The sequence below is a fragment of the Zootoca vivipara genome, chromosome 9 (assembly GCF_965207765.1).
Source record: "Zootoca vivipara chromosome 9, rZooViv2.hap1.1, whole genome shotgun sequence".
Classification (NCBI taxonomy): domain Eukaryota; kingdom Metazoa; phylum Chordata; class Lepidosauria; order Squamata; family Lacertidae; genus Zootoca; species Zootoca vivipara.
The window spans coordinates 61812250-61828596 of NC_142592.1; the positions used below are offsets into that span (position 1 = coordinate 61812250).

Here is a 16347-nt window from a genome sequence, read left to right on the forward strand (position 1 = left end):
TGGATTGTGGCAAGCATGGCGAACAACTTATTATAAAACAGGGTTTTAGAAACCCTATTGTCTGGTTGCCTATCATGAAGAATAGCTTCCAAGTGGCTAGATCACATTTTATCTAACCTAGTGCCGTCTAATTGCTGTTTGACTACAACTCTCTATCATCTCTCACCATAGTCCAGCTGGCAGGGGCTGGTGGGAGTTGGAATCCCAACAACCATTGGACATCAGCCGGTTGGGGAAGGCTAGAGAAGTTTTCCAAAGTGGGAAAGGTGTCATTTCATTCTTATGTGCTATGTGCCTAACATATACCCAACAAAAAAGATGTGTTGGCAGTGAAGGTGGTGAACCTTTTCAAGTTTATTTATGTATTTTTAAAAATGTGTATACTCCCATCTTCTAGGCAGCATACAACACATTATTAAAACAATGCCGAAAGCTCCCCAGCAGCCCTGGTTTCTTTGAGCGGTGGTATAAGTCAAACTGTGCTTTGCTTTGCTTCTGCAGTCCTAGGGCAACTGGTCATTGGAGTTGAGTTCTTCCTGACTCTTCCTATACATGAAATTGGGTTGGCGTGAGCAAGTGTGGCAGTGGGGTGCAACTCGGTTGCTAGAAGGGACCTGACCAGCTTTCCTAAACTGGAAAATATCCCCCCCCCCAACACAATTCCAATTTGGTGCTTTATAAGCCCTGGTTGTCTTATGCAAATGCTCCTGGCTACTTACTTGGACTGTTAGATTTGCTTGCATTTTCCTTTCTCTCGGATTCATATGCCGACTGCATGTTCTGTGTGCAGTGGATCAATGATTCTGGGAGTCAACTTGAGAATCCCAAAGGGGTGAGTTTAGGAATAACCTAGGGCTCTGTCTGCTAGTCCTTGGGGTCTTCCTCAAACACAGAAGGTATGTACAACATCAATCACTCTGCTTGGAAGATGTTGTGAAGCTTCTAGATTGGACTGGTTTAAGTACTGATGGCCTGCCTTTTCCCAGTTCAACAGAGGAGTGCTTCCTGCATACTGCACTTCAGGTTCTGGCTTCTCCAGGTTTCATCTCAAGCCTGCAGCAGCCTTAAAGCAAGAAAGGAGAGGCCTTATGAACATAGATCTCTTTGTGTTTAAATGAACCCTGCCATAATCATAGGATAGCAAATTGGCCACCTGGTGCGGCACAAAACACATAATGTGAGCGCAGCCTCACACCATAATCATAATCATATTTTCATGGAAGGAAACGCTGCTGATTTCAAGGGGACCATTCCAAGCATTAAGCAGGCAGAACACGTGCACAGTACCCCAACAAGAAGCACCTGAGATGAGAGTGGTGTTCAACTTTCAGCCCAGTTCTTAATTTCAGGTTCACCTAACCCAAGACCATGTCAGCAACAAAACTAACAAAATGAATTTCAATAGGAACAAATGTCAGATTTTACACTTAGGGTAGGAATAACCAGATGCACAAATATATACTAGCTTGCCAGTAGTACATGTGATAAAGATCTAGGTCTTAGTAGGCCGTAAAGCTTTAATGTGAATCAGCAGTGTGATACAGCAGCAAAAAAGCTAATGGAATTCTAGGCTGCATCAACAGAAGTATAGTGTCCAGATCAAGGGAAAATACAGGTAGGAAGCCGTGTTGGTCTGCCGTAGTCAAAACAAAATAAAAAAATTCATTCCAGTAGCACCTTAGAGACCAACTAAGTTGTGCATCTGAAGAAGTGTGCATGCACACAAAAGCTCATACCAATAACAAACTTAGTTGGTCTCTAAGGTGCTAAACGGTGTTTTCGGCACTGCTCTGGTTCGCCAGAAGACGCTTAGTCATTCTGACCACATGACCTGGAAGCTGATGACCTGGAAGCTGTACGCTGGCTCCCTTGGCCAGTAAAGCGAGATGAGCGCCGCGACCCCAGAGTCATCCGCGACTGGACCTAATGGTCAGGGGTCCCTTTACCTTTAAGGTGCTACTGGAAGGATTTTTTTTATTTAGATCAAGGGAAATCACTCTATTCTGCCTTGGTCAGACCCCACCTGGAATACTATGTCCAGGCTTGGGCACCACAGTTTAAGAAGGATATTGACAAGCTGGAATGTGTGCAGAGGAAGGTGACCAATCTGATTAAGGGTCTGGAAACAAAGCCTTATGAGGAACGGTTGAGGGAGTTGGGACTGTTTGGCCCAGAAAAGACTGCGGTGATATGTTAGCCATCTTCAAATATCTAAAGGGCTGTCACCGTGGATGATGGAGCAAGCTTGCTTTCTGCTGCTCCAGAGGATAGGATCTGAGCTAATGGATTCAAACTACAAGAAAGGAAAGACTGACTATGGAAGACCTTTCTGGGGGTTATTGCTGCTTCGCAGTGGAATGGACTCCCTCAGAAGGTGGCTGACTCTCCTTCACAGGAGGTTTTTAAACAGAAGTTGAGTGGCCATCTTTCAGGGTGATTCTTGCATTGCTGGGGGTTGGAGAAGATTACCCTTAGGGACCCTTTGAACTCTACCATTCTATGATTCTACAACAATGGACATCCAGCAAAAATAAAACCGCATTAGGAGCTGAGCATCTGATGCGTAGTGGCAGGTGAGGGAAGGGATGCTTAACCTTTCCTCACCAGCCACTTTTCTCCTGCAGTTTTCTCCAAGCTGTGTGTCAGACCTGTGTTTGCAGAGTATAAACAGGTTTGCAGCTGTTTATAGGAAAGCATCTAGGGAGGATAGTTGTAGTGGGAAATGACTTACTATGAGGCAAGGTTGCAGCAACTGGGACTTCCTGGTTTGCAGAAAAGGCAAGTAAGAGGTGACATGATAGGTGGTTATAAAATTATGCATAGCATGGAGAAAGTAGATAAGAGAAAAGCTGTATGTTAGCAGATTCGGGGCAGATTTGAAAAAAAAAGTACTTTCTCACACAGCCTTGCCACTGCAGTAGGCAGTGACGGCCATCAGCTTGGATGGCTTTAAAAGACAAATTCATGGAAGGCCAGGCTATGAGATGCTACTGGTAATGATGGCCACCTTCTCCCTCCACTGTCAACTCATCATGCCTCTGAAGACCATTTGCTGGCAGTCGTAGGTGGGCAGAGTGCTATTGCGTTCATGTCCAGCTTGCAGGCTTCCCACAGGCATCTGGTTGGCCACTGTGGGAAGAAAATCCTGGGCTAGATTGGGCATTGGCCTGAACGAGCAGGTTCTTCTTATGTTCTCATGGCGGGGGCAAAGGGCTGAGCACCCCCTTTCCACTTCCACCCTGCCGCTTTGCAAAGGAGAAACAGGGCTTTAATGACAAGATGGCCACACTATGTGTTTCGGTCCATAAATCCTTGTTGGTTATATGGCCAGCTTAAAAGTTAGGAGCCTGAATGATGTTGGGAGATCTAAGCAAGCTGTATACTTTGTGTTGTTTCATGCCTCTTTTTTGACACTGAGGCCAGAGTGAGAGTTCATCTGCCTTATGCCACGTGACTGGGATCTAAAGCTGTGGCTCTATTCATCCCTTCCCCTCTCCTTTTGCCTTTGTTGCCGATGCGCTTTCCTTCCAATTATTTTCCACATCTGATAGAAACCCACAAGCCCTGCTTGCGCATGAGTTTGATCTTGGCAATCAACAGTTGCGACCTTGGAATGCTTTTTTCCTGTTAGTGTGCCTGCTAATTCTTCATTTGTAACCCCAGGCTCTCGACTGGAGAATGAGTGTGGCAGTTTAGGGTCATTGTCATATCACACCCCCACACACCTTCAGGTGTTAGCCTACAACATTGAAACAGCTTTAAGCCATGCATACCGGGGCAAACACACTCCCTCTCCCTCTGAGTTGTGTGTTTGTGAGAGAGATTACAAAGAGTAATCTTCAAAGCAACAAAGAATTCAATAAAAATGTCTGTAGTATTCTCACTGGGGTTTCTTGAAAGCTTAGTGGTAATTAAGAGAGCTTAAGTGTATGAAATTAAAAGGAATAAAGCCACCTTATTAATCAACCTACGTACATTTCAAAAGTTTTTTTAAAAAAACAAAAGCCTATGCATTGAACCAATATATAAAAAATGAAGAAGTGCAGGGAGCTGGACTCAATAGCCCTTGGGGTCCCTTCTATGTGTTTTTAGCGGTGCACTATTGGCCATTCTGGCGAAGGCCAAGATGAGTTTCCCTGCCCTGCTCTAACTTGAATGACTCTGGTGCATGTGCACATGCCCCTTCTCATGTTGCAGGAAGAAAGTACCAAATATATGGAGGGCACCAAATATATGGAACGTGGCGTCTTCCTGGTTGCAAGGTTCTAAATCCATCCTCCTCTTCAGAAAGCAGAGAGAACAGAGGTTTAAAACAGAAAGGGAGGTGATATTTTTGAGTAATAGTGGTACAACTCAGTTCATTGAGCTTCTCTCTGCTTTGTACACATATGCAAGATTCACACGAGGTGGAGAGTTTTCCCACAAAGTCCTAATCACCTTAGACTCAGATGGACGGCTGTGTTGTCATCTAAAATTAAGACCACGAACTGCTGCAGTTTCAGGAAAAGCAATACTTAACCTGCATAGCTTAGACTATTGTGCCTTTATATTCAATACCATTCGAGGTCAGAAAATTAGTTTCCAAATTTGATTTGTGTTAGTAAGACAGTTCTTGCATGCATCGATATCTTGCATGTTTTTGGTATCAAACTGGCTGACCACTGGCAGTTCCTATTACCGTTAGAGAGTTCATGTATAGGGCAGAAGACTAAATCTGCTACAATTGCCAATCTCTTAAGACTCGATTTCAGCTATGAACCCTCAGTTCTTGTTGCTTTATGTAATTCATACATTGACATGTGTTTTTTTGGGAGAAGAGCAGGTAGAGGCGGGGAACCAATTAACTTCCTTCGCCACAGGGAGGGATCCATGGCAAGAGTTTAGTTTATGTATGTAATGCTTATTTTGGTGTCTCTTCTTATAGGTAAAGATGACGAACTTCCAAAGAAGATAGGGAAAGTTCCGCCCGAATCTCAGCCTGCCATGCTTAATCTTACTCATCTGGTCAATGGGCAGAGCGGCACTAGTGGAGCAAGCAATGGCCGGGCTAGCCAGAGGGGAGGACGCAGAGCATCTGTAGAGAGAGGCCAAGAAAGCTCACCGGGCCACCGGAGGAGAAAGGATTCACTGGAAAGGAGACAGCAAAAGCCTGCAACGGCTAATGTGCGGAGTGGGTTGCTGAAGCATGACTTGGAGAGCCCCAGGAAAAAACCTGAAGTTCAGCCAGAGTCTGACTCCAAGCAAAATTCTAATGCATCTGCGAACCAAAATTCCAACGCTGCTTTAAATACAGGGAAGGAATTTGTGCCCAGGTGGATTAAGCCTTCGGACGTCAAAATCATCGAGAAGACTGCAAAGCTGACCATGGAGATCAAGATTCGATCTGCAAACCATGCCGGTTCGGGAATGCCACCGAGTCCTGGGCCTGAGGGACAGGCATTCAACGTGAAGCAAAAGATCAGGGCTTTGGATGTCGATGAGGGTAAGCGAGAGTCAAATGCGTCGCAGTATGACAATGTGCCTGGTGGTGACCCAGAGAACGACAATTCTGTGGAAGAGGTGCTAGAAAGGGCAATCCTGCAAAGTCCGAGGAACACAGCTTACTCCCTCGGTTCAAGAAAGTCGACAGAGAAAACATCTAGTCCACCAAAAATATCCAACAGTTATGCCTTCAACTCACAACCAAGAGCCCCCAGATTCTCTTCCCAGTCTGATGGGGCAGATATTGGACATAACATCAAGCCGCCGCCACCATCTTACAGTAACCCACCTGTTTACCACGGAAATTCCCCAAAGCATGTTACCGACATGGTTCATTCCAGCTTCATAGCCACACAGTATAATTACGGGAATCAAACCGGCTCTCCCAGCCGGCCATATGTCCCTGAACTTCCAACAGAGATGTTTACTGATAGACCACATAGAAATTATGCTGTCAACCACCAACATGTGGTCGTGACTCCTTCTAGTCGAATTGAAGTCCTCCCAGTTGACACTTATGCAAGCAAACCTAAGTCGCCCAACGCCACCAGATTTGTAATCCCCCCAGCAGATTATTTCCCAGACAATAGAAAGTGGCCTGATCCTTACAAGCAGTCCTGGAGCCAAGATGGTAGCCGAAGCCACTTGGCTAACTTGAGGAGATACCCGCCTTTTCAGTCGACACCTGTGAAAGAACATAATCTCTCCACCATTTCAGTGGACAGCCCTATAAGATACAGGACTTCCCCACACTCTGAAGAGCTCGGCTTGCCACACTACCAGTATCCTAGTTCCCCAAGCCCTGCACACCACTACAGACACCAGACTGATGGGTTGTCCATGCATGAATCAGTCCTGCTTTGAGAAACGACACGTGCTCACCTGGAAGACCAGGGGAGGAGCATGCAATAGTTGCACGTCTGGGGTTGGTGGTCATCCAAGATTCATGATCTTCATACAGGACAATTCAGATAAAGGCATATGCAAACTGACACTATTTCACAGCTGTGTTAAATGTTGACGAAAGCTGAAAGTGAGCATTGAAAACAGGCGAAAAGGTTGGATTCTCATAAACATAGCAATAGGCTTGTATGTTCAGCGTGACTACCATGGTGGTTGTTTGTTACGTTCGTGTAGCTAATTGAGCAAATGACCTTGTTGCCTAAAACCTCAGTAAGCTGCTTTTTGACCTGACACTACAATCAATTGTGTGTTCACGTGTGGCAACGGAATTACAGAGTCTAAAATGGAGGCGTGTGTATTCATGGACTGCACCCACAAAGTACTTTTTTATTTCTTTTCTCCTTTTTTGGTTAATTTATAAACCATCCCATTCACTTGGGATGGGGGTTTCTTGACATTCTTCTCTACATTGTCTCAGTAACCCAGGAGTGAGCATTCTGGGTTATCCAGAGTAGAGATGCTACTGCCTATGGCTCACATAGAAAGGAGAAGGTTTGACACCCAAAGCAAAGGCGTTCTGATACAGCCAATAAATGGTGCTTATTCTATCAGGACTGTCTGCGAATTGTAGCATGTGTCTAGGATGTCGGTGGTATTTGAGCCCGCCTCCACATTTGCATATCCAAAGGCAGTTCTGCATTGTGTTAGGTCTTCATTTTTAAATCTCAAATGTGTGTTTTGATGGGGGGGAGGGCAGAGGTGCAATCAAATAGAATATGTGCATCATTCGCACACAGAACTGCTAATATACCATGAGTGTCAGTGACTACAGAAGGCTTGCACAGAGATTTGGAACTTATGCTTGGCAAATGATGGGTTTGTGCTGGTCCACGCCACTCTTGCCTGCCTTGTGAGTGCTGGATTTCACGTTTGCATCTGGACCTACTCACACGGAGTCCAATGCATGTTGGTCCAAACCCTAGGATCCGTACCCTTCAAATGTGATGGCTTGCAGAGCACATGCTTCGGTTCCATGTGGGCCAGGCACTGTGTGCGTGCAACCTGATGCAAACACGAAAGCCAGCATGTCAGCTGCAGGTGGGAGTGAGCAGGCTGCAATGTGGTCTCCTCCTCCTGCGTCACACATATGTTCTGTACACCCACAGAGGGCTGCCTGGAATGCAGCCAGAAAGCAACTTTTGTTTAATGGGTTCATTAAGTGAGTTGCTTTTGACCAGGGTGGCTGCATTTCAGGGCTTTCTGTAAATACACAAAAGTGCAACACGGAACAGTGTTTAACGGAAAGATTAAAAGGTGTCTTTTAAGCGCCACTCTTTCCTAGAGATGGCCTTTCCCTTCATCAGCCCCGACAAAGAGGTTTTGATCCCTTGAAAAGCATCGGCTATTCCTGTAATAATAAGAGTTTTGTCTTTTCAGAACCAACTCTGAGAAACCAAGACGCTTTTATCACTCTTTGTCGCGTACACCATTGATGTTGCCTTTTGTGTCTGGCTGCCCATCACATCCAGTGTTCTTTTGAGTGTACCACAGGCACAGGCTTCCAGGAATGCCTATTAATCTTCACTGTGGCTTAACCAGAGGGTGTTTCTGGTGGGCCGTGAAAAAATATATACCTCCATAACTGGTGATCCACCAAAGTCAGGGCAGCATACGGGCTGTAGATTGTAGCCTACCAGGCACCTACTTTTCCCTTCCTTCTCTTTTCACCCACATCAACACCCACATTGGATCGTGTTCTTGCTGTCCCAGCAAGTTGCTGTAAACAATAGGCTCCTTGAGCCTTTGGAGGGTTGAATTTGACTTGGTGAGCTGCGGGTTGTGCAGGCCTGTTTCAGAACCCGTCTCGGGTGCACTTCGAAACACAAATCTTCCATGTTCAAATCATAGCCTGCCCTTTCCTTCTGTGAAGACAGAAATGCACAGTTATGATTTGGGAACATCGGCACCAAAGGTGGCCGGTTCATATCCCAGCAGGGTTTTGTGATGGCCTCGGAAACGTTTCAGCCGTTCCCCCCCCCCAACCTCAATTTGTAATCCTGTGTATCTGGCACCCCCTCGCTCCTTTGCTTCCTTGTCAGTTCCCACAATGTGCTTGAGCATCTTGTTTTTCTTGAGAGCAATAGACTTTTATGCCCTTGATTGGGCTAGCGCTGCTGTACCATTAGGCCCTTAAGAGATGATTGTAGGTATAAAGTTTAATGCCGAAGTGCTCCCTCATTGTTAATAGGAAGCCAGCAAATTCATTGTAGCAAAATGCTTTGCAATCAGGGCCTGCAACCTTGTGTGGGTGGGTATGTATGTTGCTTTTTCCCTCCACTCCCATTTTGTTTTGATTTTTTTTAAAAAAAATCTTGTAGGGTGGCTGGAAGAGAGCAGGCCAGCAGAACATCTACAGGGGACTGTCTCCCACTGTTTTGGGTGAAGTGCACATGGAATCAGTCCTGTGTGAGCAGCGGCTGCCCTGCTCGGCTCAAATGTCCGGGAATGGGCAGCAGTGCATGTGAAGCCACTACTCTCCCAGTGCTTCACATGCTCACATCTTGAGTTCTTCCTCAGGAAATAATCAGAGATCTGAACCTGTGCTAAGCCTCTCCTTCTTCCCAAGCAGAGCTAATTGCAGTTTTGATTAGGATAAAAGTGGCGGTGGGAAGTACCAAACACACCCTTCTCAGCGTGCCCGTTCTGATTCAATTCACATGTGTGTCCTTAGGCTATGCTGAGCTGTTTTGTTTTTTAATTGGGATTTCTGATCACAGATCTGCCCTGCTTGTTTTGGTCATAAGTTGAAGCAAGGGGACCAGTGCCCATGGTCTAATCCAGAGGTAGCCAGCCTAGGGTCCTTCAGATGTTGTGGACAGCTGGGCTGAGGCTCATGGGAGCTGGAGTCCAATCACTCCTGGCCGAATCCCATTTTTGAGCTGACCTGTTCAGTTATGTCTGCACTCTGGAGGCTCTGTCCTCTCACACACTAAACCATGGGGTTGATGTCACCCTTCACTCCTGCCCACAGACACAAGAGTGACAATGAACCTGGAAGAGACCCAAAGCCGATCCAGCAAATGCCTCCAGCCCCTCTAATCCCTCAGTGGTTAAAAGATGTGCAAACCTACTGCACACATGTCTCCGTTTTGCCATTCCCCTTCCCTGTATGGCTGCTGTACAGTTTGACCCAAGCTCTGGAACCAAACTCCCTGGCTTACAGTTCTTCCCACATCTGGCTAAAATGTTGGATGGAAGTATTTTAGAGTATTCTGTTCTAGTTGAAAACAAACAAAACACTGGTAGTCTCCAGGTTTCAAAAGACTAGGTCCTCTCTTCCTTTATCCATGAAGTTATGGTTGTGTTTCCCCCCCCGAAGGTGTATCTGGCTGCACTGATGGCGAAGACTTAGAACAGGCTTCCTCAACCTCAGCCCCCCAGATGTTTTGAGACTACAATTCCCATCATCACTTGCCCTGCTAGCTAGGGATCATGGGAGTTGTAGGCTAAAAACATCTGGAGGGCCGAGGTTGAGGAAGCCTGACTTAGAAGTAGTAGCGTGTTATTATCCCCCCCTTTTTTCTAAATTGGGTTTGTACCACTTGTGACCCATACGGCTAATTACAGCCTGCCCAGACGATTATCAGCCTCTCTAATTGTGCAGGCCCAGGCGGGCAGCAAAAGAAACCCAGCGGGATTATTGCGCCCTGTCTGGGCCCCCATGTATATTTGTTGGGCTCCATTGGGCTGGTGGGTCATGAGTCGTTCAAGCTCCCCCCCCCCCTTAAGCAATGTGCTATTGTGCCTATGCTCGCTGCAGGTTGGCGCTGCTAATGTGTTGACGGTACCGAAGTTTTTAAAAAGAAAAGGAGGGGGAAAGCGACATTTAGCCAACGTGATGGACATTTTGTGTGTATATACTGAATCTGATGTAATTTTTAATTAACTTGGCAAATGACTTTTAATAAAATAAAATAACCCTGCAGAACGCAGCGAAGTAGCTACTTAGTACTGCGTTGAGGAAGGGGGAGAAGAAGGCTTTAAACTGACAAACAGTACTTTGTGGTTCCAATTTACTTAACTGCCGCGTAGAAATGTATGTATATAATAATGTGGCTGTGTAATAATCTCAGAGTTTTAAACCATGGCTTTGTGATTAATAATAAATATAATAAAAAAGCAAGCTGTACAATTTACTGAATGCTAAGCAGCGGAGAGAAAGCTGCTCCTAAAATATGTATTGAGACTAGTAAATACTGTAGATTTTTATATATAAAATATATACATGCTATTTTTCTTATGTCATCTTCGACAGTTTTTTTTAAAAACTCTGTTTTCCTATTTTCTTGTGACCTGTATTTTTAACCTGTTAAAAATAATGATTAAGCCTGTGATTCTGTCTTGTGTGCCTGACTCAAAACAGTATTTCTGGGAGTTCATCAAAGCAAATCCGAATCAGAAAATCATTGGATACTATACAATATATCAGCCTTCCCCAACCTTGGTCTCTATATATCAGCCTTCCCCAACCTTGGTCTCTCCTGGTGTTTTGAACTACAACTCCCATCGGCCTGAGCCATCATAGCCAGTAAGAGGGCTGAGGAAGACTGGTTGGAAACAATCATTGGAGCTGTGTCCAATTAATTTCTACTCAGAGTAGACCCAGTGAAACTAATGAACCTATATATATATATTAAATTAGTCATGTCCATTAGCTTCAATGGGCCCGCTCTGAGCATGTCTAGAACTGGATACATTAACCCTTGCAGTACTGTATTATTTTAAAGCCTTGATGTATTAAATTTCCAGGCTTCAACCAGAATGATGCAGTGAGCAGAACATAACTTTCCGGGGGGGGGGGGTTGCATTTGTCCCATCTGACTTGTGTCATCTTCAAAAGCAAATAAGATAGAAGGCTGCTGCTGCTACAGTAGTAGGAATAATAATAATAATAATAATACCCCAACATAATATAATGATAATAATTATTTATTATTTATTATTTATACCCTGCCCATCTGGCTGGGTTTCCCTAGCCACTCTGGGCGGCTCCCAACTGAATATTAAAAAAACAGCACAGCATTAAACATTAAAAACTTTCCTAAACAGGGCTGCCTTCAGATGTCTTCTGAAAGTCAGATAGTTGACATCTTGACATCTGATGGGAGGGCTTCCACAGGGCCGCTGCCGAGAAGGCCCTCTGTCTGGTTCCCTGTAACCTCACTTCTCGCAGGAAGGGAACCGCCAGAAGGCCCTCGGCGCTGGACCCCAGTCGAGTCGTTCGTAAGTCGAGGTACCACTGTATACTCCTCCCCACCTGCCCCTGAAACGGCCTCTCTCAGTACCAGGGAGAAAGAGGGGGAGAGGAGCCTACTCACTGGGCAGGTCATAGATCACAAGGGTCAATTACTCCAACCCCTATGCAATGCAGGAATCTTGCCCCATGTGAGACTCAAACCCACAACCTTGAGATTAAGAGTCTCATGCTCTACCAATAGAGCTAGCAGGCACTTCCCCCTCCCACCATCCTCTTCATGAGGCGACCTATATGGACTGGGGAGGATTCCAAGCTTCAGCTTAGTCCATGTGCCTTTTGTGTCCGGGCTGAACGATGGGGGTGGAGACGCTCCTTCAGGTATACTGGGCCAAGGCCGTTTAGGGCTTTATTTTTTAAAAAAATCTATTTATTAATTTTCCAATTAAAACACAATTATATCACATCCATTATTTCAAATTATACAAATACATATCAATTATACCGAATGTTATGCCAAATCATAAAATTTTTTGAGTTCCCATGCTTCAAAATTTGGGGATTCCTAACAACTGTCCACACTGCCGTCTTTATTCTAATGTCCAATTCGTCACTCAAAGTCCGTGATAATCCCGATCTTTCCCCCTACAGTCGCTCTAGATGTTTTATTTCTTTCTTTCAAATTTTTCCACAGCTGCTGAGATAAGCATCAAACGAGATTTCACATATTTTCATTCTCCTGTGTGAATTTTAGTCAGTCCGTCCTCCCCATGAATCTCTCTTTGTCTGGAGTGCCTCTCCTGCTGCATCGATCTTTCAGCGCAGACCAGCGTCATCTTGCAAGACTCAGTTCGGTTTCCCTTTCTTCTCAAAGCTCTTAAACTGTTGATCATTGTAAAATTTACAGCTTTTCCAGGCAAAGGCACAGCCATTACACATTATGCACAAACTCTTGATAGATTTATGGCTCTCCTTGCCCTGTAGCTGAACTTAACTTCAGATCGCTGTTCAAATTCAAAGTGCGCCACACCTCGTAAATCCACCAGACGACTCCAGGCACACTCCGACACTACTCAGTTGGGGGGCCCCATCTTCAGCAATTTTACAGCTTCTAAAAACATACTTAATAACAACCCTCTAATTATATAAAGTCCAATACTCACACAGATAATTTCTATTTCTCATTTGTTCCAAAAAAAAAAAAAACTAGGACATCGTGTCCGGGAAGGTGGTAAGTAACTCGTAGAGTGTATGAAGAAAATAAAATAAAAGTTCACTTCCCTTTTCGTTCCGTCCCAATCAATCTTTCTTCTAGATGAAATACTCCCTCAACTCCTCACGCTCAGCAGCTGAAAATTCCTTGGCAGTATCTTCTCCCCCTTCTTTTGAAGCATGTCCATGAATTTAATTCCAATTATCCTCTTTAATCATGGAGCTCCCGCTTGCACAGTGTGGCCTCCGGGAGTTCCGGCCCCCATGGGTGCTCTTGGCCCAGGCCCCCCCACCCCTTGAACAGTCGGGGTGGGTTGAGGGGCATCCGCGGGCCAGCGGCCCCCCCGTCAAAACCCGGGAGGTGGGGAGACTGCCATTTACTCCCCTAGCAGCCGCCGAATTCCTCATGAAGGTCAGAGGGATGGAACAAGGGTCAGCCATTCCTGCAAGCGGAAGCGGAACACAAGGCCGTTTAGGGCTTTAAAGGTCAGCACCAACAATTGTGCCCGGAAACGTAGTGGGAGCCAATGTAGGCCTTTCAGGACCGGTGTTATATGGTCTTGGCGGCCACTCCCAGTCCCCAGTCTAGCTGCCACATTCTGGATCAGTTGTAGTTTCTGGGTCACCTTCAAAGGTAGCCCCATGTAGAGCACATTGCAGGTAGTCCAAGCGGGAGATAACCAAAGCATGCACCAGTCTGGCAAGACAGTCTGCGGGCAGGTAGGGCCCAGTTTGCACATGCATGCTCATGTCTCGAGCAATACAGCATCAAGATGTGACCTGGTGTGGAGAAGAGGGGAAAACCAGGTTCCCAAGCTTTGTTGGACACATACTCTGAAGGTCAACGGAACTAGTTTGCTGCGAATGTTTCTTCTGCCTGAGTTTCATTCCATTATTCAGTGCCACCACCCAATCTGATCAGCCGCTGTGCTTTTCCTTATACAGTCATACCTCGGTTTAAGTACGCCTCGGTTTGAGTATTTTCAGTTTAAGTACTCCGCGAACCTGTCTGGAACGGATTAATTCACTTTCCATTACTTTCAATGGGAAAGTTCGCTTCAGGTTAAGTACACTTCAGGTTAAGTACAGACTTCCGGAACCAATTGTGTTTGTAAACCGAGGTACCACTGTATTCTCACAGACATGCACCGGGGGGGGGGGGGAGCGCTACCCTCTTCCTGCCACAGTCTTTTCTCTAGGACCACAATCTCAGTTTCCCTCCGCAGGGGTTTACTTCTTCGCAACTACGACTGCCTTCTCCATGCTTCAGTTTTCCTCCCCAAGGCCACAATGTGTCTTCTCAGCTTTCAAACCAAAAAGAGGGTAATAATATTCCCCCCCCCAATGACCACCTTCTCTCCCACCAAGAGGCCATAACTATATATATAAATACAGTGGTGCCTCGATTTACGAATTTAATCCGTTCCGAAGGCACCTTCGTAGGTTGAAAAATTCGTAAGTCGAAAAGCGCCATTGGAAACGTAATTTCCCATAGAAATGCATTGGAAACGGAAAAATTCGTAAGTCGAAGCAACCCCACCTAAAAATTCGTAAGTTGATAAAACCCTATCAAAAACCGCCGTGGTTTCCGTTCGGATGTCGAGAAATTCGTAAGCGTGCGGCCATTTGCCCCATTCGTAAGTTGAAAAATTTGGTTGTCGAGTTGTTCGTAAGTCGAGGTACCACTGTATACTCCTCCCCACCTGCCCCTGAAACGGCCTCAGTACCAGGGAGAAAGAGGGGGAGAGGAGCCTACTCACTGGGCAGGTCATAGATCACAAGGGTCAATTACTCCAACCCCTATGCAATGCAGGAATCTTGCCCCATGTGAGACTCGAACCCACAACCTTGAGATTAAGAGTCTCATGCTCTACCAACAGAGCTAGCAGGCACTTCCCCCTCCCACCATCCTCTTCATGAGGCGACCTATATGGACTGGGGAGGATTCCAAGCTTCAGCTTAGTCCATGTGCCTTTTGTGCCCCCTAGTGGTTCGTGCTGTTACCATGGTGTGATAACAGATCAGTACAAATACTATATATAATACAACCATTACTACAGAGCAGATCTACATGTTGCATAGTTTTTAAATCATACCAGTTATCCCACTAAATTGCTTCACAATGTGCATAATGAATACCTGCTATCCATTAAGGTCCTTTATTTATTTATATTTTCAATTCAACTTTTCAGCAGGTACAAAACAAGAGAAACAGTTGGCGCATCAGAACCAGAAAACAAAACAAATACCCAGGCGTGCAAAATTTAAGTGCAAAGCTCCTTTTTGCTCCTTGCTTTGTTACATGGCGTCAACTTCCCATGACTTCCCTAATCATCCGTGTGTGTGTGTGTGTGTTTATGTCGTCCTGCCTTTTCCCAAAATGGCCCTATAAGCAGCTTATGCTATAGGAGACCAAAATACAATTAACTACGAGCAAATGAAGCAATGGAGGCAGGCAACAATTAAAAGCTGCAATCAAACCAGCAGGTAAAAGATGAGTCGCAAGTCTCCCCGATATTATTAAAAGCCATTAAAGCCACAAGAGAATAGAAAAGGCTTCACTCTCACCGATCTTCTCCTTTACTAAAACAACAGCCGGTATACAAACTTGGCGATGGATCACAGCTCAGCACACAGCACATGGTCACTAGTCTTTGGGGGCTCCTTTCCCAGTTAGGAAGTGTGAGCTTAGAGGGAAGAAAGAGCAGGTGAGAGTTGTAGGAGGATGAGAAAGGGAGGGAGGGAGGAGGCAGAAGGGAAAGCAGCACAGCGGAGGCAGGCAGGCAGTTTACACATCACTTGGGAAGACAGGTGAACTAATATCAATGTACTGGAAGAAGCAAAGTTCACCAGTGTCAAAGCAATGATTCTTCAACATCAACTTCGTTGGACTGGTCATGTTGTGCGGATGCCTGATGATCGTCTTCCAAAGCAACTACTCTATTCCAAACTTAAAAATGGAAAGCGTAATGCTGGTGGTCAACAAAAGAGGTTTAAAGACTGTCTCAAGGCAAATCTTAAAGAATGTAGTATAAACACTGACAACTGGGAAACACTGCGCTCCAGTTGGAGAACAGCCTTTACCCAAGGTGTCATGGGCTTTGAAGAAACTCGATCTTGGGACGCAAGGGAGAAACGTGCTAAGAGGAAGGCACACTTGGCAAATCCACACCGCGATCAACCCCCTCCTGGAAACCAATGTCCCCACTGTGCAAGGACGTGTGGATCTAGAATTGGCTTCCACGGTCACTTACGGCCCACTGTTAAAACCGTGTTTATGGAAGACAATCTTACTTGGCTACGAGTGATTGCCAAAGAAGGAGGAGGAGGAGGAGATGGAGATGGAGGAGAGCAAACTCAACCCCAGTGGCCGTGGAGGATGTCAACTGGCAGAGCAAAAAAGGCGACGAAAAGCAAACGTTTTTAGTTTCATGTCCATGGTCTCTCCCATGATGTAACACCTTCATGACGTCACGTCATGGGTGTCATTGGGCACC

At 45.6% G+C, this 16347-nt stretch overlaps 1 protein-coding gene across 10 annotated transcripts in view; it reads left to right on the forward strand.

Annotated features, from left to right (window-relative positions):
- Positions 1-10778, forward strand: part of USP6NL (USP6 N-terminal like) — a 145224-nt gene extending 134446 nt beyond the window's left edge. For all 10 annotated transcript variants that reach the window (XM_035128060.3, XM_035128063.3, XM_088652495.1 and 7 more), the window contains one exon: positions 4925-10778. In XM_035128060.3, the coding sequence (XP_034983951.1) occupies positions 4925-6345 (1421 nt within the window). In that variant the 3' untranslated portion in view covers positions 6346-10778. The remainder of the gene's footprint in view (positions 1-4924) is intronic.
- The last annotated feature ends 5569 nt before the right edge of the window (positions 10779-16347 follow it).